Source organism: Somniosus microcephalus, chromosome 5, assembly GCF_052327205.1.
Source record: "Somniosus microcephalus isolate GS21.2 chromosome 5, FLI_Smic_1.0, whole genome shotgun sequence".
NCBI classification, from domain to species: domain Eukaryota; kingdom Metazoa; phylum Chordata; class Chondrichthyes; order Squaliformes; family Somniosidae; genus Somniosus; species Somniosus microcephalus.
This window is the reverse complement of record NC_140991.1, coordinates 215888209-215910459: the sequence shown is the minus strand read 5'-3', so window position 1 is coordinate 215910459 and position 22251 is coordinate 215888209. Positions and strand designations below refer to the sequence as shown.

At 46.8% G+C, this 22251-nt stretch overlaps 1 protein-coding gene across 1 annotated transcript in view; it reads left to right on the top strand.

Moving 5' to 3' along the window:
• The first annotated feature begins 17210 nt into the window (after positions 1 to 17210).
• LOC147117571 (dual 3',5'-cyclic-AMP and -GMP phosphodiesterase 11A-like) overlaps positions 17211 to 22251 on the top strand; it is a 653699-nt gene continuing 648658 nt past the window's right edge. The window contains exons 1-2 of the mRNA XM_085989379.1: positions 17211 to 17219; positions 17352 to 17510. Of these exons, the coding sequence (XP_085845505.1) occupies positions 17211 to 17219; positions 17352 to 17510 (168 nt within the window). The remainder of the gene's footprint in view (positions 17220 to 17351; positions 17511 to 22251) is intronic.

Genomic DNA, 22251 nt, shown 5'->3' with positions numbered 1-22251 from the left:
CAACGTGGCTCACACTGCAACTGATCTGTACAGATTACTACTCAGGGCTATATACAGGTGTGGTCACTGCCGGTCCTACAGTGTACATGAGCTGTAAAAGATAGTTCCCCACTTAAAGGTATATACAGTGCAGGTAGCAGATTAAAGAGTAGGACCTCAAAGGTTGTAATCTCTGGATTACTCCCGGTGCCACGTGCTAGTGAGTATAGGAATAGGAGGATAGATCAGATGAATGCGTGGCTAAAGAGTTGGTGCAGGAGGGAGGGCTTTAGTTTCCTGGATCACTGGGCCTGCTTCTGGAGAAGGTGGGACTTGTACAAGTCGGACGGGTTGCACCTGAACCAGAGCGGGACAAAAATTCTTGCGGGGAGGTTTGCTAGCACTGTTCGGGGGGGTTTAAACTAAAATGGCAGGGGTTTGGGAACCTGAGCAGGGAGACAGAGGAAAGGAAAACAGGGATAAAAGCAAAAGATAGGAAGGAGAAAAACAAAAGTGGCAGTCAGAGAAATCAACGGTTTAACTCAAACATGGCCACAATAAATAATAATTCTAATAGGTCTAAGAGTGTTAAAAAAACAAGCCTGAAGGCTTTATGTCTTAATGCGAGGAGCATTTGTAATAAGGTGGATGAATTGACTGCGCAAATAGAGGTAAACGAATATGATTTGGTTGGGATTACGGAAACATGGCTCAAGGATGGCCAAGACTGGGAACTCAACATCCAGGGGTATTCGATATTCAGGAAAGATAGGCAAAAAGGAAAAGGAGGTGGGGTAGCATTACTGGTTAAAGAAGGGATTAATACTGTTGTGTATGTACCTTTAAGGGAATAACTGGTCTTAGACTGCAGTACCGGCAGTGACCACCCCTGCATAAAAGGCCCTAGCAGGCTTCTGTAGTTTCAGTTTCAAGCTGCCTCTTGTTCAGTAAAGTACCTGTTAAACTATTCTCCCGAAGTCCGTGTATGATTGAGGCGCAGACTTTACAGTGGCGACGAGTAAGTTCGAACTCACCTGCAGTGTGGCATCATCTCACGGGGATCTCGCCTGAAAGGAAGGTCCTGGAAGGTCGTAGTCTGAGCAACGGGTATCGACCGAGGGCAACCGCCCAAAGAATCCATCGGTGTTTGGAGAATTGTGGGAGAGACTGTGGTTCCAGCGAATCATGCTGGTAGCAGGTAGTGTGCTGACCCTTCCGGACTGCGGCGGGCTCAAGCTCGATCGAGCGGCTCTACAAATCGGGCCGCGCAGCGTCGCCGGGAAAAGAAAACAAGAGAGAGAGGGTGGAGCGCGGTCGGTGCTCGAGAACATGACAGCGGAGAGAAACTAAACGGGGGGGAAGGAAAGCGAGACGCGCCGAAGCTGCGGGTCGCCGCCATTATCCCGTAGAATGCTAGGAGCAGCGTGGCAGTAAGGGGAAGAAGTAAAAGCGTGGGAGGCGCCATTTTATTCCATTGGGGAAGAAGCAAAAGCATGGGAGGTGCCATTTTAAATCGCCCAAGATGCCGAAAAGTGGCAGTATCACTGCTTTCGACAACGAGGTAGAAGACTGGACCACGTATGTAGAAAGAATCGAAGTGTACTGCAAGGCAAATGAGGTGGCCGATGGAAAGAGGGCGTCGGTATTATTAAATCTGATGGGTGCGAATACGTACGGCCTATTGCGGAATTTAATTACCCCAGCTAAACCAATGGAGAAAAGTTTTGAGGAGATTGTTCATATCTTACAGGAACACCTAAGCCCTACACCACTGCTGATAGCAGAAAGATTCAAGTTCCATAAAAGAAACCAGCACAAAGATGAGAGCAATGCTGACTATCTTACGGAACTACGCAAGTTATCGAAGCACTGCCAGTTCGGAGCAGGACTGGCAGACACCTTACGGGATAAGTTTGTCTGCGGGCTTCAGAGTGAAGGAACCCAGAAACGACTACTTTCAAAAAAGGACCTGACGCTAGAACAGGCTTTCAGCGTGGCAGTATCCTACGAAGCAGCAGCACGGGGAGCTGCGTAAATACAACAGAAACCACAAGAATACAGCGCTAATGAAATGGCGTATGGAGCCGAAAAGTGCTATCGCTGCAGCCGAACAACCCATGAGCAGAAGGACTGCTGGTTTAAAGACAAAATATGCAGGCAATGCGGGAAGATGGGACATATAGCAAGAGTCTGCAGGTCGGGAAAGAAGACCAACATGACAAGAACTACTAAGGAACAGTACAGGAAAGTAAAGAAACTGACAGTAGTTCAGAAGATCAGGAGAGTGATAAGGACTCCGGGAGCAGGCGACTAAGTTGTTTAAAGTTACACAACGTGATCGCAAAAGAAGATCACCGAACCATTTGGGTCACCCTCATGATAGCAGGGTCCCCAGTGAAGATGGAATTGGACACAGGATCAGCCCTAACTGTCATGAATCGACGAGACTATGAGCGGCTATTCTCACACATACCCTTAAAGGACACGTCCATTGTATTGAAGACATACACGGGGCAAAAGGTCTACCCAAGAGGAAAAATAAGGGTGCCAGTTGAATATAACAGAAAGGAAACACAGAAACTATACATGTATATACTACGAGATGGAGGACCACCATTATTGGGACGTGAATGGATCCGAAGACGACAATTGGATTGGCATTCCATTCTGGCACTAACTGTGACTGACAAAAAAGATGATGACGTCGCACCTGGATGTCTGTCACAAATTCTATCTGACGCGGAAGAGGTGTTCCAACAAGGACTTGGGACACTAAAAGGAGTAAAGGCAACCATAAAGATTGAGGATAACGCAACCCCAAAATTTTTCAAGGCCAGAGCGGTGCCATACGCGATACGCCCAGCTGTGGAAGCTGAACTGGAGAGTCTGGAGCGCTCGCGGGTGCTGTCTAAGGTGGACTGGAGCGAGTGGGCCACACCCATCGTTCCTGTAATGAAGAAAGCATTGAGCAGCACGCCTGGGGAGCCAAGGAAGGTTCGCATCCGTGGGGACTTCAAGGTGACTGTGAACCCAGTCCTGCACACAGTACAGTATCCGCTTCCGCGGATAGAAGATATTTTCACCTCATTACCTGGAGGGAAACGTTTTACAAAGATTGACCTGGCTCAAGCGTATCTACAAATGGAGGTGGAAGAAGCATCTAGGAAATACCTCACGATAAACACTCACAAAGGCCTTTACCAGTACAATCGACTGGTATTTGGGGTAGCATCGGCCCCGGCTATGTGGCAGAGGGCAATGGAACAAGTCCTGCAAGGGATCCCGGGGACCCAGTGTTATTTGGATGACATCCTGGTTACGGGCGAAAATGACAATGAACACCTTGCCAACCTGGAACAGGTGCTCACGAGATTGCAGGAATATGGGCTACGAGCCAACCGTCCCAAATGCGAGTTCTTCAGGAGACAAATCTCGTATTGTGGCCGCATGATTGATGAGGAAGGGTTGCATAAGTCGCCGGACAAGATTGAGGCTGTAGTCAAGGCTCCAGCACCAGAAAATGTGTCGCAACTGAGGTCGTTCCTCGGGTTAGTGAACTACTACCATAAGTTCTTGCCGAATTTACCTATAATTCTGCAACCACTGAACGCCCTCCTTCAAACTGGTGTAACATGGAAATGGAGTGATGAGTGTAAGCGTACCTTTCAGGAATGTAAATGCCAAATCACTTCAAAAGAAGTATTGGCCCACTACAACCCAACACTACCGATTCGGTTGGCATGTGATGCGTCACCTTACGGCATTGGAGCGGTGCTGTCACACAAATTCCATGACGGTTCAGAGAGGCCAATAGCCTTTGCATCATGCTCGCTAACCTCAGCTGAGCGTAACTAAGCCCAGATTGACAGGGAGGCCCTCAGCCTGGTGTGGGGGGTGAAGAAGTTCAATCACTATCTGCACGGGCAGAAATTCACCCTACTGACTGATCATCAACCCCTGGTCTCAATTTTTAACCCAAAGAAGGGCGTTCCGGTGATGACGGCGCAACGGCTGCAAAGATGGTCACTTTTTCGAGGGGCACATCAGTATGACATAGAGTACAAAGGTACGAAACAACATGGAAATGCTGATGGGCTGTCGCGCCTACCGTTGCCTACAGCGGAAGAAGTACCTGCAGTGGACCCTGTGGAGATATTCCATGCGGCCATAGTCGAATGTTTGCCTGTTACAAACGCAAGTATTGAGAAGGAAACCCGAAATGACCCGACACTCTCTCAGGTCTATGATTTGACGGTGAAGGGATGGCCAGCATATGGCGACTCACTGTTGCCAGCATTCTCGCCAAGGAGGGAACTGCTGTCAGTGTGCCGGGAACCTTGATGTGTGGATCCCGAGCGGTAATTCCACCCAAGTTGAGAGATAGAGTACTCAATGAGCTTCACGAGGGTCATCTGGAAGGGGTAAAAATGAAGAGCCTAGCCAGGGCGTTTGTGTGGTGGCCGGGAATCGATAAAGAAATCGAGGATATGACCAAGAGATGCACAGGATGCCAGAAGGTCCAAAACGCTCCACCACAGGCCCCGCTACATCCATGGGAGTGGCCCTCATCTCCATGGCAACAGGTACACATTGATTTCACTGGTCCATTTATGGACTCAATGTTTCTAATCGCTGTGGACGCCCATTCGAAATGGCCAGAGGTCATTAAAATGTCCTCCACCACCACGGAGAAAACTATTGCAGTCCTAAGGACCATCTTCACCAGGAATGGGTTGCCAGAACAGATCTGTTCCGACAATGGCCCACAGTTTGTGTCTGAGGATTTCCGGAGGTTCCTGAAGAATAATGGGGTGAAACATTACACATCTGCCCCATATCATCCAGCCACAAATGGATTGGCTGAGAGGTTTGTTCAGACCTTTAAAAAGGCCATAAAGGCAATGTATAATGATGACATACCACTGCAACACAAGGTGGATAACTTCCTGTTTGCTTACCGGAATGCGACACATGCAGTAACCCACCAAACTCCAGCCGTACTGTTTTTCAACCGGAGACTAAGATGTCGCTTGGATTTTCTCAAACCAAACATAAGACGAGATGTTGAGGATAAGCAGTTCCAGCACATAAATGAGAAGCCAACCAGGAGCTTCAAGATAGGGCAACCAGTCTTGGCCCGCGACTACCGAACAGAAAAATGGCAGCCAGGCACGATATGCACACAGCAGGGACCACTAATGTACACAGTGGACGTTGGAGAGAGCATCATGAGATGCCATGCTGACCAGATTCTAGAGTCACAGGAACAAGCCAAACCTGTACCAGAAGCATGTGCACCTGGTAATGAGCCCGAAGTACAGATTGCGTCTACCTCAGAAGCAGGGGTATAGGAAGATGACGAACCAACCAATGACAATGAGCCAGACTTGACTCCACCGCCAGAACAGGATACTCGAGAAAGGCGTTATCCAGCCCGGATCAGGAAGCCTCCTCAAAGACTGAACTTATAAATGATTATTTCAGTTGATATATATATTACTGAGAAAATTGTAATTGTAATTAGTTATTATTTAGTTGTTAAATGAATGTTATGTACTGTTTATCTGAAAGGGGAGGAATTGTTGTGTATGTACCTTTAAGGGAATAACTGGTCTTAGACTGCAGTACCGGCAGTGACCACCCCTGTATAAAAGACCCGAGCAGGCTTCTGTAGTTTCAGTTTCAAGCTGCCTCTTGTTCAGTAAAGTACCTGTTAAACTGTTCTCCCGAAGTCCATGTATTATTGAGGCGCAGACTTTACAAATACAATTGTAATGAAGGATATTAGCTCTGATGATGTGGAATCTGTATGGGTAGAATTGAGAAATACCAAGGGGAAAAAAACATTAGTGGGAGTGGTATATAGACCTCCAAACAGTAAGGCGGAGGTTGGGAATGGCATTAAAAGGGAAATTAAAGAAGCGTGCAATAAGGGCACAGCAGTCATCATGGGTGACTTTAATCTACACATAGATTGGGCCAACCAAATTAGTAACAATACTGTGGAGGAGGAATTCCTGGAGTGTTTACGGGATGGCTTCCTGGACCAATATGTCGAGGAACCAACCAGAGATCAGGCCATCTTAGACTGGGTATTATGTAACGAGAAAGGATTAATTAGCAATCTTGTTGTACGAGGCCCCTTGGGTCAGAGCGACCATAATATGATCGAATTCTTCATTAAGATGGAGAATGAAGTATTTGACTCAGAGACTAGGGTCCTGAATTTAAATAAAGGAAACTACGATGGTCTGAGGAGCGAGTTGGGTAGGATTGATTGGGGAATGGCACTCAAAGGGTTGACGGTGGATAGGCAATGGCAAACATTCAAAGACCGAATGGATGAGCTACAGAATTTGTTCATCCCAGTTTGGCATAAAAATAAAACAAAAAAGGTGGCTCAACCGTGGCTAGAAAGGGAAATCAGGGATAGCATAAGATCCAAGGAGAGGACATATAAATTGGCTAGAAAAAGCAATAATCCTGAGGATTGGGAGCAGTTTAGGAGTCAACAAAGGAGGACAAAGGGATTAATTAAGAAAGGGAAAATAGAATATGAGAGTAAGCTCGCAGGGAACATAAAAACTGACTGTAAAAGCTTTTATAGATATGTGAAGAGAAAAAGATTGGTGAAGTCAAGCGTAGGTCCCTTACAGTCAGAATCAGGGGAATTTATAATGGGAAACAAGGAAATAACAGACCAACTAAATACATACTTTGGTTCTGTCTTCACAAAGGAGAACACAAATAACCTCCCAGAGATGCCGGGGAACATAGGGTCTAATGAGAGGGAGGAACTGACAGAAATCAGTATCTGTAGGGAAATGGTGTTAGGAAAATTGATGGGACTGAAGGCCGATACATCCCCAGGGCCTGATGGTCTACATCCCAGGGTACTTAAGGAAGCGGCCCTAGAGATAGTAGATGCATTGCTGGTCATCTTCCAGAACTCGATAGACTCTGGAACAGTGCCCATGGATTGGAGGGTAGCTAATGTTACCCCACTATTCAAAAAAGGTGGTAGAGAAAAAGCGGGGAATTATAGACCGGTAAGCCTGACATCGGTAGTGGGGAAAATGCTAGAGTCTATTATAAAAGATGTAACAGCAGAGCACTTGGAAAGCAGTGACAGGATCGGACAAAGTCAACATGGATTTACAAAAGGTAAATCATGCTTGACTAATCTACTGGAATTTTTTGAGCATATAACTGGTAAAATAGATAAGGGAGAACCAGTGGATGTGGTGTATTTGGACTTTCAGAAGGCATTCGATAAGTTCCCACATAAGAGATTAGCGTGCAAAATTAAGGCACAAGGGATTGGGGGCAAGGTATTGACTTAGATAGAGAACTGGTTGGCGGACAGAAAGCAAAGAGTTGGAATAAACGGGTCATTTTCCGAGTGGCAGGCAGTGACTAGTGGGGTACCACAAGGATCGGTCTTAGGACCCCAGCTGTTCACAATATATATTAATGATCTGGACGAGGGAATTGGATGTAATATCTCCAAATTTGCAGATGGCACAAAGCTGGGTGGGAGGGTAAGCTGTGAGGAGGATGTTGTGAAACTCCAGTACGATTTGGACAGGTTGGGTGATTGGGCAGAAACATGGCAAATGCACTATAATGTGGATAAATGTGAGGTTATCCACTTTGGTGGCAAAAACAGGAAGGCAGATTATTATTTGAATGGCAATAGATTGGGAGAAGGGGAAGTGCAACGAGACCTGGGTGTTATTATGCACCAGTCGCTCAAGGTAAGCATGCAGGTGCAGCAGGCGGTTAAGAAGGCAAATGGTATGTTGGCCTTCGTAGCAAGAGGGTTCAAGTACAAGAACAAGGATGTCTTGCTGCAGTGGTACAGGGCCTTGGTGAGACCACACCTTGAGTATTGTGTGCAGTTTTGGTCACCTTACCTGAGGAAGGACGTTCTTGCCATGGAGGGAGTGCAGCGAAGATTCACCAGGCTGATACCTGGGATGGCAGGAATGACGTACGAGGAGAGATTGTGTCAATTGGGCTTATACTCACTGGAGTTTAGAAGATTGAGAGGGGATCTCATCGAAACCTATAAAATTCTGTCAGGTCTGGACAGACTAGATGCAGAAAGGATGTTTCTGATGGCCGGGGAGTCCAGAACCAGGGGTCATAGTCTAAGGATAAGGGGTAAGCCATTTAGGACAGAAATTAGGAGGAATTTCTTCACCCAGAGAGTGGTGAACCTGTGGAATTCTCTGCCACAGAGGGCGGTGGAGGCCAGTTCATTAAATATATTCAAGAAAGAGTTGGATATGTTTCTTGAGGCTAAAGGGATCAAGGGATATGGGGAGAAGGCAGGGACAGAGTACTGAATTTGGATGATCAGCCATGATCTCATTGAATGGCGGAGCAGGCTCGAAGGGCCAAATGGCCTACTCCTGCTCCTATCTTCTATGTTTCTATGTTTCTAAATACACTACATCCACTGGTTCCCCTTTATCCACTCTGTATGTTACATCCTCAAAGAATTCGAGCAAATTTGTCAAACATGACTTCCCCTTCGTAAAACCATGCTGACTCTGTCCTATTAAATTATGTTTATCCAAATGCTCTGTTACTGTTTCCTTAATAATGAACTCCAACATTTTGCCAACCACAGATGTTAGGTTAACTGGTCTATAGTTTCCAGCTTTTTGTCTACTTCCCTTCTTAAATAAGGCTGTTACATTACCAGTTTTCCAATCTGCCGGGACCTTTCCTAAGTCCAGGGAGTTCTGGAAAATGATCACCATTGCATCCACAATCGCTACCGCCACTTCTCTCAAGACCCTAGGATGTAGGCCATCAGGTCCGGGGGATTTATCCGCCTTAATTCCCATTAGAAGGGTACGGCAATAATCATGGGGGATTTTAATCTGCATATAGACTGGAAAAATCAGATGGGCAAAGGTAGCTTAGATGAGGAGTTCATGGGATGTTTTCGGGATAGTTCCTTACAACAGCATGTTCTGGAACCAACCAGAGAGCAGGCTATACTAGACCTGGTATTGTACAACAAGATAGGATTAATTAATGACCTCATAGGGAAGGTGCCCCTAGGTAGCAGCGATCATAATATGATTGAATTTTACATTCAGTTTGAGAGAGAGAAGAGTGGGTCTAAGACTAGTATTTTAAACTTAAATAAGGGCAATTATGAGGGCATGAATGTAGAGCTAGCTAAAGTGAACTGGCAAATTAGGTTAAGGGATAGGTCAATAGAGTTGCAGTGGCAGACATTTAAGGGGATATTTCAAAATACACAGAACATATACATTCCAACAAGAAAGAAAAATTCCAAGGGGGAGGACCCACCATCCGTGGTTAACTAAAAAAGTTAAAGATAGTATTAAACTTAAAAAAAAAGCATATATTTGCGCAAAGATGGGTGGCAGGTTAGAAGATTCGACAGAATATAAAAAACAGCAAAGAATGACTAAAAGATTAATAAGGAGAGAAAAATTAGAGTACGAGATTAAGCTAGCTAGAAATATAAAAACAGATAGTAAGAGTTTCAATAGATATTTAAAAAAGAAAAGAGTTAACAAAGTGAGCGTTGGTCCTATAAAATGTGAGTCTGGGGAATTAATAATGGAAAATAAGGAGACAGCAGTTCAATTGAAAAGGTATTTTGCATCGGTCTTCACTATAGAGGATACAAGCAACATCCCAGAAATAGCTGTAAATCAGGAAATGGAAGGGAGGGAGGAACTCAAGAAAATTATAATCACCAGGGAAGTGGTACTGAGCAAATTGTTGGAGCTGTGGGCTGACAAGTCCCCAGGTCCTGATGGACTTCATCCTAGGGTCTAAAAAGAAGTGGCTAGTGAGATAGTTGATGCGTTGGTTTTAATTTTCCAAAATTCCCTAGATTCGCGGAAGGTTCCATTAGATTGGAAAATAGCGAATGTAACTCCTTTATTCAAAAAGGGAGGGAGACAGAAAGCAGGAAACTACAGGCCAGTTAGCTTAACACCTGTCCTAGGGAAGATGTTAGAAGCTATTATTAAAGACATTATAGCAGGGAAAGTTCAAAGTAATCAGGCAGAATCAACATGGTTTTATGAAAGGGAAATCATGTTTAACTAATTTATTGGAGTTCTTTGAGGAAGTAACATGTGCTGTGGATAAAGGGGAACCGGTGGATGTACTGTACATAGATTTGATAAGGTGCCACATCAAAGGTTATTGCGGAAAATAAAAGCTCATGATGTAGGGGGTAACATATTGGCATGGATAGAAGAGTGGCTAGCTAACAGGAAACAGAGAGTAGGCATAAATAGCACATTTTCTGATTGGCAAGATGTAACAAGTGGTGTGCCACAGGGATCAGTGCTGGGGCCTCAACTTTTTACAATTTATATAAATGACTTAGATGAAGGGACCAAAGGTATGGTTGTTAAATTTGCTGATGACAAAAAGATAGGTAGGAAAGTAAATTGTGGAGGGGACATAAGGAGGCTACAAAGGGATATAGATAGGTTACGTGAGTGGGCAAAGATCTGGCAAATGGTGTATAATGTGGGAAAATGTGAAGTTGTCCATTTTGGCAGGAAGAATAAAAAAGAAGCATATTATCTAAGTGGTGAGAGATTGCAGAGCTCTGAGATGCAGAGGGATCTGGGTGTCCTAGTGCATGAACCGCAAAAGGTTACTATGCAGGTACAGCAAGTAATTAGGAAAGCTAATAGAATGTTATCGTTTATTGCGAGGGGAATTGAATACAAAAGTAGGGAGGTTATGCTTCAGTTATACAGGGCATTGGCGAGACCACATCTGGAGTACTGTGTACAGTATTGGTCTCTTTATTTAAGGAAGGATGTAAATGCACTGGAAGCAGTTCAGAGAAGGTTTACTAGACTAATACCTGGAATGAACGGGTTGTCTTATGAGGAAAGGTTGGACAGGCTAGGCTTGTATCCACTGGAGTTTAGAAGAGTAAGAGGTGACTTGATTGAAACATGTAAGATCCTGAGGGGTCTGGATAGGGTGGATGTGGAGAGGATGTTTCCTCTTGTGGGAGAATCTAGAACTAGGGGTCACTGTTTAAAAATAAGGGGTCGCCCATTTAAGACACAGATGAGGAGAAATTTTTTCTCACAGCAGGTCGTGAGTCTTTGGAACTCTCTTCCTCAGAGGGTGGTGGAAGCAGAGTCTTTGAATATTTTTCAGGCAGAGGTAGATAGATTCTTGGTGAGCAAGGGGGTGAAAAGTTAATGGGGGTAGGCGGGAATGTGGAATAATCAGATCAGCCATGATCTTATTGAATGGTGGAGCAGGCTCGATTGGGCCGACTGGCCTACTCCTGCTCCTAATTCGTATGTTTGTATATAGCACAATCTGACCTGTATTATCCTGTATATAGCACACTCCGACCTGTATTATCCTGTATATAGCACACTCCGACCTGTATTATCCTGTATATAGCACAATCTGACCTGTATTATCCTGTATATAGCACACTCTGACCTGTATTATCCTGTACATAGCACAATCTGACCTGTATTATCCTGTATATAGCACACTCCGACCTGTATTATCCTGTATATAGCACACTCTGACCTGTATTATCCTGTATATAGCACACTCCGACCTGTATTATCCTGTATATAGCACACTCCGACCTGTATTATCCTGTATATAGCACACTCTGACCTGTATTATCCTGTATATAACACACTCCGACCTATATTATCCTGTATATAGCACACTCCGACCTGTATTATCCTGTATATAGCACACTATGACCTGTATTATCCTGTATATAGCACACTCCGACCTGAATTATCCTGTATATAGCACACTTCAACATGTATTATCCTGTATATAGCACACTCCGACCTGTATTATCTATATATATATATATATATATATATATATATATATATATAAAAGGATAGTGATGCCTGTCTGTCTGTCTGTCTGTCTGTCCGGGCATCACTCAAAAGTTATAGAGCATACCTACACATATGTTATATCAAAAGAAAGGTTATGATTAGGAGGGTGTCCTAGGTATATTTACTTTTTGGCCAGACAAAAATTGTTCAGACAGTAGACAAAAAACGTTCAAATTTTCGCTCATTAGCGGTTGGCCAATCATACGGGGGAAATCCGCTCATTAGCATTGAGTGACGTGAAGGTTGACCAATCCTACGGGGGGAGCGCGCTGCATCACGGGGGGCTTTTCATGGCGTGTGTGGGCGGGGCCTAATCCTTCAAACTGAAAAGCAAGCGGCGGCCATTGTTGTTTGTGATGGAGCAACTCTGCCTCTATCCGACCATGGGCCCCAGTCCCACCCTCACCCTTCTCCTTCTCTCTGCTTTCTCCCCTCTCTCCTGTCACCCCGGCCTCTCCGCTCGCGGGTTGTTTGCATCCACGGTGGATGAGCTGCCTGCAGGCCTCAGGCCTCGAAGCCTCGGCCTCTCCTCGCCAGCCACGCCCGATCTAGGCACTGCCCGTCCCGCTGGGCCCGATTCCAAACCAGCGGCCCGCCTCGCCACCATCTTGGTAAAGGCTGGCCTCCTCCTTCTCTCCGCTTTCTCCCCTCTCTCCTGTCACCTGGGCCTCTCCGCTCTGCAGGATGTCACTGCCGAGCTCTTCGGGTCGGAGGGAGTGGGAGCTCAGCTCGGGTGACTCGGGCTGGGCCTCAGGCGCTACGCCGCCCACGGGGTCTCCGCTGCTTTCTCCCCTCTCTCCTGTCACCCCGACCTCGTGGAAGTAGGAGCAGCGATGATGGGCCGACGGGGAAGGAGCTGCTGCTCGGGGCCGCGGTCGCAGCCCTTCGCCCGGAGGCTCGCCTACTTTGACGGCCATTTCGAGCAGCTGTGCCGGTGCCGGCTGCCCGCCTCTGAGCCCGAGTCGCGCCGGGTGCTGGAGCCTCTGCTCTGCTGCGGGGCTGCACCGACCGGCGCCCGGGCTCGCACTCGCTCGGGCCGCCGCACCATGGCGCTGCCCGCCGCCGCCCTGCTCTCGCTCGGCTGCTGCTTCCTCCTCTGCAGCCGCCCCGGCGCTCGCTTCCTGAGCTTCTGTGGACAGGCTCTGCTCATCCAGGGCGGTATCCGCCTCGACCTCTGCGAGAGGTTGCACTGCCAATGCTTTCAAAATATCTCTCTTTATTGCAGTGGATGGCAGAGGGATTCTAATAAACGCCGTTAACACAGCTTGCATTTATCTAGCGCCTTCAACTTCTAACTTCCCCCCACCCCCTTCCCCCCCACCCCCACACCCCCTTCCCCCACACCCCCTTCCCCCACACCCCCTTCCCCCACACCCCCTTCCCCCCACCCCCTTCCCCCCACCCCCTTTCCCCCCACCCCCTTCCCCCCACCCCCCTTTCCCCCCACACACCCCCTTCCCCCCAACACCCCTTCCCACCCCTTTCCCCCACACCCTTTCCCCCTCCCCTTTCCCCCACCCCTTTCCCCCACCCTCTCTCTCCTTCCCTCTCTCTCTCCTTCTCTCTCTCTCTGTCTCTCCCGCCTTCCCTCTGTCTCTCTCTCCTTCCCCCTCTGTCTCTCTCTCTCTCCTTCCCTCTCTCTCTCTCTCTCCTTCCCTCTCTCTCACTCTCTCCTTCCCTCTCTCTCTCTCTCTCTCCTTCCCTCTCTCTCTCTCCTTCCCTCTCTCTCTCTCCTTCTCTCTCTCTCCTTCCCTCTCTCCTTCCCTCTCTCCTTCCCTCTCTGTCTCTCTCCTTCCCTCTCTCTCTCTCTCCTTCCCTCTCTCTCTCTCTCTCCGTCCCTCTCTCACTCTCTCTCCTTCCCTCTCTCTCTCTCTCTCTCGCTCTCTCCTTCCCTCTCTCTCTCGCTCTCTCCTTCCCTCTCTCTCTCTCTCCTTCCCTCTCTCTCTCTCTCTCCTTCCCTCTCTCTCTCTCTCTCCTTCCCTCTCTCTCTCTCTCTTCTCTCTCTCTCTCTCTCTCCTTCCCTCTCTTTCTCTCTCCTTCCCTCTCTCTCTCCTTCCCCCTCTCTCTCTCCTTCCCTCTCTCTCTCTCCTTCCCTCTCTCTCTCTCTCCTTCCCTCCCTCTCTCTCTCCTTCCCTCTCTCTCTCTCCTTCCCTCTCCCTCTCTCTCTCCTTCCCTCTCTCTCTCCTTCCCTCTCTCTCTCTCTCTCTCCTTCCCTCTCTCTCCGTCCCTCTCGTTCTCTCTCTCCTTCTCTCTCTCCTTCCCTCTCTCTCCTTCCCTCTCTCTCTCTCTCCTTCCCTCCCTCTCTCTCTCCTTCCCTCTCTCTCTCTCCTTCCCTCTCTCTCTCTCTCCTTCCCTCTCTCTCTCTCCTTCCCTCTCTCTCTCCTCTCTCCTTCCCTCTCTCTCCGTCCCTCTCTTTCTCTCTCTCCTTCCCTCTCTCCTTCCCTCTCTCTCACTCTCTCCTTCCCTCTCTCTCTCTCTCCTTCCCTCTCTCTCCTTCCCTCTCTGTCTCTCTCTCTCCTCTCTCTCTCTGTCTCTCCTTCCCGCTCTCTCCTTCCCCCTCTCTCTCTCTCTCCTTCCCTCTCTCTCTCTCTCTCCTCCCCCTCTCTCTCTCTCTCCTTCCCCCTCTCTCTCTCTCTCTCCTTCCCCCTCTCTCTCTCTTTCCCTCTCTCTCTCCCCTTCCCACACAGACAGACAGACAAACTCATTTATATATATAAAAATTATTTGTACTTTTTTCATAACAACATGCCCTCAAAAAACCCTCGGCACCGCCGGGCACTCCAGCTAGTCCTGTATATAATGTACTCCAACCTGTGTTGTATACAATGTGCATTCCAACCTGTCTTATCCTAAGTCAGCACATTCCAATCTATATTATGCGAAATGTAACACATTCAAACCTGTATTATCCTAAATGCACCACACTATAATTTTGATGCAATTGTGCAAAGCATTCTCCAATCTGTGTATATTTCTATATGTGCCATATTTAAAGCCATCTCCTACTTTGTGTGCATCCAATTTGCTGCAGGTGTAAGAAAACATTTTGCTTTCCTTTATGAGGCTGGAAATTACTTTAAAATGTTATCATATAAACACGTAATGTGATACATAGAATTACATAGGTTATACAGAAAAAGGCTATTCTGCCCAACCAGTCCATGCCGGTGTTTATGCTCCACATAGCCTCCTCCCGTCTTTCCTCATCTAACTCTATCAGCATAACATTCTATTCCCTTCTCCCTCATATGCTTGTCTAGCCTCCCCTTAAATGCATCGATACTATTCACCTCAACTCCTCCCTGTGGTAGCAAGTTCCACATTCTCACCACTCTCTGGGAAAAGAAGTTTCCTATTTGAATTCCCTATTTGATTTCTTAGTGACTATCTTATATTGGTGGCCTCTAGTTTTGCTCTTCCCCACAAGTAGAAACACTCTCTCTGTGTCTGCTCTATCAAAACCTTTCATAATTTTAAAGACCTCTATTGGGTCACCCTTCAGCCTTCTCTTTTCAAGAGTAGAGACCAGGCTGTTCATCCTTTCTTGATAGGTATAACCTTGCAGTTCGAGTATCATCTTCGTAAATCTATTTTGCTCTCTCTCCAGTACCTCTAATATCCCTTTTATAATGGCCCAGAAATTAGTGTCCCAACGCGTGAGTAAGCACCATGTACTCACGCGTGGGACCGATGGAATTGCCCGTTTTCTGCATGCACAGCGCATGCGCGGGAAACTGGCATTTCCGATCCTCTGAACCAAGGGGTTCAGAGGTCGAACGCGTGCGAGCAGGAGTCTGCGCGTGCGTTGAACTTCCTTTTTTTTCCAGGTTTGCCCGTGCGTGAAGGCCTCCACTTTTTACACTTTAAAAAAGCAGACGTAAGGACTTAATTTTAAAAGGTAAGTGGTCTATTAATTAAAATTAGAATTTTTTTCCCACAGGTTTATTATTTTTAAAGACTTTACAGTAAGGTTAGTGTATTTTTAGCCCCGATTTTTTATAAAATTATTTTTTTCAAAAATTTAACTTATTGTTTAAAATAGTTATTTAAAGTTATTTATAGTTCATTTAAATAGTGTGATGTTTTTAAAATTTTTATTTCAAGTTTAAGTACCGTTTTGGGCGCCCGGAGTTTTCATGAGTTTGACAGTTCTTACTGTCAAACTCATGAATGAACTTTTGCATCCTCCGATTGGTTGCCCAGTGCTCACGTGATCCCAGCCGACGCATCGCACTAAGTAAGCCGCTGGATCACGCTAGCACAGCGCGCCAGGAGCTGAATCGGGCCACAGACAGGAAATCCACGCAGGCCCCGGCTTCAACTGCCGGCGTGCTAGGTAAGTGTAGGTCGGGGGCTTGTACCCGCGGGAAGCCCCCGACACGAATTTCTGGGCCAATATAGCAACCAGAATTGTGCAGTACTGCAAGTGTGGTCTAACCAAGGTTCTATACATGTTTAGTGTAACTTCATTACTTTTCAATTCAATCCCTCTAGAAATAAACCCTATTGCTTGGTTTGCTTTTTTTTATGGGCTTATTGACCTGTGTCGTTACTTTTACTGATTTGTGTATTTGCACTCCCAGATCCCTTTGCTCCTCTACCCCATTTAGATTCTTATTTTCCAAGTTACATTCGACCTCCTTATTTTTCTTACCAAAATATAATACCTCACACTTATCTGTGTTGAAATTCATTTGCCAATTATATGCCCATACTGCAAGTTTATTAATGTCCTTCTGTAATTTGTTGTGGTCCTCCTCAGTGTTGACTATCCCCCCCAATTTGGTGTCGTCCGCAAATTTAGAAATTGTGTTTTTGATTCCAAAGTCTAAATCGTTAATATAAATTGTGAACAACAGTGGTCCCAGCCCTGGTCCTTGTGGAACACCACTATCCACCTTCTGCTACTGTGAATAGCTACCCTTTACCCCCACTCTTTGCTTTCTGTCTACAGTAGTAGCCAACCAGCTATCCATTCTGCTACTTGTCCCCTCACTCCGCATGCTCTGACCTTATTCCTTAATCTATTATGTGGTACCTTATCGAAGGCCTTTGGAAAGATTTTCAACTTGCCACCCGGGCGTAAAACTGAAATAAATAGAAATTAATATCGGGCAGTTTCTGTAACGATAGTCATTCTGCAGCATCAGTTTAACACTCGGGCAGTAAGTTATAAATCTAACCCCCTCATGAGCCCATATTAAATTCTGTTGTCCCCAATTTTAATAGACTTCTTAACCCATTTAAAATAAGTGGGTTAAAACTTCCATGAAATTAGTAGACAGGGGAATTGATGAAAGCAGGCTGAGCATTCGTATGATAATAGTATAATAACAGTGTTGTTTTCAGCCTACTACTTTAAAATGATTGGCTGATATTACTGTAAATAACAACAACAAAAAATTTGTTTTCACTTTTGTACTGCAAACGAATATTCTGTTGTTTTTCTTTCTGAAGGACCATCGGTTCAGTGATGAAATTGACAAGCTTGCGGGTTATAAGACGAAGTCCATTCTGTGCATGCCGATTCAGAACTGTGATGGGGAGATTATCGGGGTGGCACAAGCCATCAACAAAAACCCTGCAGGAGTACCTTTCACTGATGATGATGAAAAAGTAAGGACTCTAACTGTTGCAATTCTTCATTTATAATAAGTTTCTATATTGTAGATTGTTTCACTTAAATCTGTTCCACATGGGGCATCCAAGATATTAGCACCATAGATATGAAGTTTTGAATTAAAAACTACGTTATGTAAAAAAAAATCAGTTTACAACTTCATTAGAAGTGCCTCCATTATATTGTTGTTGTGAAAATATCAGCCACTCTATTGCAGTGTCTTTGAATATTTATAGGATATAGCTTTAAGGAAATAAGTTAATTGCATAACCTCATATCTAATTTATAGTGCATCTTGAGTTATATCACTTGTTAGAGCGTAATTACAATACATTTCTTTCCAAAAGCTTTTCTGGAAGTTGTTTCCATGTATAGTTTGTTTATTGTACTAATTTATTATTGAAAAAATATGTAATTATGTTTCAGTTATCATGACCAGAAGACATGGGGGACAAAGACCCATGGCCCTCCCACTATAAGTCCAGTGGGAGTGTGGAGGAAGGTCCAGAAATTAGGATGGGACTCAGATACTCTAGGTGCTGACCTTCCCTGCCACTTTCTTCAGGACCTGAGCCTCTGCCTGCCCTTAACAAGAACACTAAACTCAGAGGCAGTTTGGCTGGGAGTGGGATTTCTCATCTTCAGCAGATAGTGGCGGGCCAGTACTCTGAGTGAGAGGAGGGGCCCACCTGCGTTCCAGGCGTGGGTCATGGTCTAGGTCCCTGAAGATGAAAAAAAATGGTATCAGTATTTGTCAGTTCGCTTAGAATGGGGGCTCAATGGGGAACTCGAAACCTCTTTCTGGGGAGAGGGGAGACTGGCATCCACTCCCCAGAGCAGCACCCTACACCAAAAGTTCTGCCCTTTCCCCTCTGGCAGGTGTGTGAGATGCACCCCTAGTGGCGGAGGTGCCCACTCAAATTATGTAAATGGGGTGACCTCCCCTTGACCTTGCATATTTTGGTGGGGTAGCATTGGAGGTCACCGACAGGCACATCCTGGCACTTATACTGGGATGGACGGCCCACGGATTTTAAGGCCAATAGTGATTCTGGTTCCTTGTTAGAAAGGTAAAAGCACTATGTGTGTGTAATATTTGCAGCAGTTGTTATCAATATTCCCTCTAATTTTGTTTGGCCCCTTTAAGGGGCTGCGTGGGCCACTCTAAATAACGTGCATGCGCGGTTTTTCTCATTGAAATGCCGTCAATGTGCGGGGTCCCTGGCCCGCGCGTGGTTGCGGGGCCGCGCAGCTTGCAGGAAACATTGGTTGCTATGTGTCGCCATTTTATATATTATTTCGATGAGTTTATGATGTTGGTACACATAATGACCAGAACAGTTCTTTAGCCCATTCCTTTTAAAAATTTAGGCCTAGAAATTGGATAAGTGCCAAAAAGAGGTGTGGGCATCGCAATTAGCCCACGTCTGTTGAGTCCGATGCAGGCAGGACAGAAACTTCATGCTGCCTGCTAATTAAAATGATTGCAACGGTAAGGAAGTGCTAAGGGCGGTGTTCAGTGGCTTTGTGCCTCAGCAGCGAGCTCAAGTTTGTGCGAAGCTAGCACCAATTATAGCTGGCTTGCACTTCTTAAATGCAGCCTGCACCTCTTAAAGGGGAGGTACATTCTGGTTTCAGCAGGTGGTGGAAGTGGCTGGGAAACAGACTGAGCAGCAAGAAAACTGTGTGATGTCGCAACACGGCAGAGAGAGAGCTCCCAGATTTTTAGATGCAGCACTGGAGGCCTTGATGTGGGAGGTGGACAGTAGAAGAGAGGTGTTCTAGCCAAAGGGGGCCAGGAGGCCAGGCAGACAAGCTGTGAGAAGGCATTGGGACCAGATAGCCGTCGCGGTCAATGCCAGCAGTGTAACCCTGAGGACCTGGATGCAGTGCCGCAAGAAGGTTAATGACCTCACACGAGTGGTCAAGGTCAGTGAATTCATCTTCAAATGCTATATCCTTACAACTGAACCACTAGACTCACACACTGCTTAATTCACCACCCCCTACACTCACCTACTAACGATCTCTATCAATCACGACTCATATACCTGAAATTCATAGCTTCACCTCACCCTCACACACTTAGCACTGCTACAAGCCTCACACCCACATCTCACAGCCAGCTATTCAACCATGACAGGCACATCAGCCAAAGACAGTGAACCACACTCACTGACATACTTCTCTCTCTCTTGCAAGACAAGGTGGCACATAACAGGAGGCAGCTGCAGATAGCTAGAGGGGGGTCAGCGAATCCATATCCTCACCCCGCTGGAGGAGACGGTGTTCACCACAATTGGAGTGACCATCACTGAGGTCGTGGCCAGCGGCAGTACTGAAGCATTGAAGATGACGGTATACTCATACCTAATCCTCCTTCTCACATTCCACTTGCCCCTCATCCCACAATCTCTTCTGACTTACAAGCTGCAGATGGTGTAAGCATGCACTTCTTGCTTCCCCCCACCCCTTCCCCCTCACCATGATCCTACCCTTGTGCCTTTCTCATTTCAGGACCCAAGAAATCCAACCTGGCCAGCCAGTGGTGCAAGAGGAAGAAGAAGAGGAAAGTGATGATGAAGAAGAAACACTGTCACTTGATCTGACTCTTGTAGTCACCAGCTCAGATACTGGCACTGCGTGAACTCTACAGGGTAGCTTAGAAGCGGGATCTGCATGTGTTGAGTCACCGGACATGACTGGGCTGCAGCCAGGGCAGAGGGAAAAGGTAGTCAGATCCCCAGAGGGTGGGGTTGCACAAGAGTTATGCACACAGGACTCAGATGAGGACTTTGATGGGGCGGCCTACAGAAGAAGGCTGATGGCTATGCTTGGGAGATGTTTGGTGCATTGACAAGCCTGCCAGAAAGCCAGAATGCAATGTCCAGGTGCATGGAGTAGTCCAACACCAACCTTGCACAGGGCTTTGCTCAGAGTTTGGAGCCCATCCTTTCCAATGTAGAAGGGGTGGGCAGATCCAGTGCATTTGTGGACCCAACCATCATACAGCATCTGATGGCCGATGTCTCAGCTTCCATTACAGAACAAGCAGCATCCACCTAAAACCTGAATGCTGCAGTGGAAGCTCAGACTGCTCTCATGCAAGCTCAGCTTGCTCCAATGCAAGAACAGACTGCTGCCATCATGGTTGGATTTATTAGTGTGGAAAGGGGCTTGCAGGGTCTCACAGCAGTTCAGCAATCTGTCCTCCAGCAGTTTACTTGGATTGCTGAGGTGCCGCCCGGTGGAGTGACAGTGCCTCTGTGGAGCACGAACCTGCTGTCCACTCTCAGGATGACAGTATTCATCCTCCCACCACTGCCACTCCACCAGTGCCCTTGCTGTTGCCTGTCAGCCAGCCAGCCCAGACTGCTGCCACCCATGACAAGGTGGTGCAATTCCAAGGCCAGCCTACTTAGGCCCAGAGCTGCTCTAGGATGTCCTACAAGGCTATTTGCAATGTTCTGCACTGAAACTCAGCAGTCTTCCACCAGCCATGCTGCAGCCACTGGGGTAGCACTGCATAGGAGCAATAGCACAGGCAAAGGCACACTGAAGACAGACACTAAGGGAATGCACAAAGGTGATTAGTTGATTTTTGATTGAAATATTGTAATGGTGTGATTCATAAAATTGGTTTGGAATGTTTGTTTTGTGGTGGTTTTTATTGTGGCATTGTAGCCAAGACAACACTGTGATGGTCAGTAACAGGCAGATGGTTAGGTGTGGGACTAATGTTGAATGGGGAATTAGGGTTGCATTCACTGCTACCCTAGTCGGATGATTTGATCACGGACAGCCCAGGCAGAAAGGGGCTACCTGGGTTGCCTCCTCTTATTCCGCTTCCTCCTCTTCTTCCTCCTCCTCTTCCTCAGCTGGTTGCCGTATGCCTGGTGGCAAGGCCTGTGCCCTCATTATGGTGAGGTTATGGAGCATGCAGCAGACCATGACAAATCTTGAGAAGGGCTCTGGTTTGTCATGGTGGCTCAAGTGCTGATGATACAGCGGACTGCCGCAGAATGATAGCATCATGATTGCTGCCAGGACACTGGGCATTGACTTACATGATGCGCTGAGTATGGTCGCACACCAGCTGGACACTGAGGGAGTTCCTTCCAGTTGCGGTATATCTCCAAATTGAGATGTGGCGCCTGCAAACCAATGAGTGTGAAGTCAATGGCACCCATGGGAAGCTATCCTGGTGAAGCCGCAAGCTCGCTCTGCCTGCTTCTCTCTGGCAAAAGAGAATGAAATGTATTCAGCTCTCTTTGCATACATAGCCTCAGTGACCTCCCTTATACAGGAGTGGACGGCGAACTGGGAGATGTTACAGATGTTGCCTGCTCCAGCCTGGAAGGAGCCCGACGTGACGAAGTTCAAGGCCACGGTCACCTTACAGCCACTGGCAGTGCTGTCCTCGCCCTGGACTGAGGTTGCAGGTTATGCCTGCAGCAGGTGGCAGATTTCTGTGGGCACGTCCTTAGTAAAACGGAGACGTCGCACACACTTTTCCTCGCTGAGGTTGAGGTAGGAGAATTGCTCCATGACGACACTGGGTGGATATGGCCTCCTGCTGAGAGCCCTCTCCCCCTCCTCCTCCTGCCTCTTTGAGCAGCTTGTCCTGCTCTGTGTCGCCTCTGCTCATTCTCCCTGTCATGCTGTAGACCAACGGGGATACAAACTACTGCACCCATGTCTGGGAGCAACTGGTCTGAGCAGACTCTTTGCAAGCAG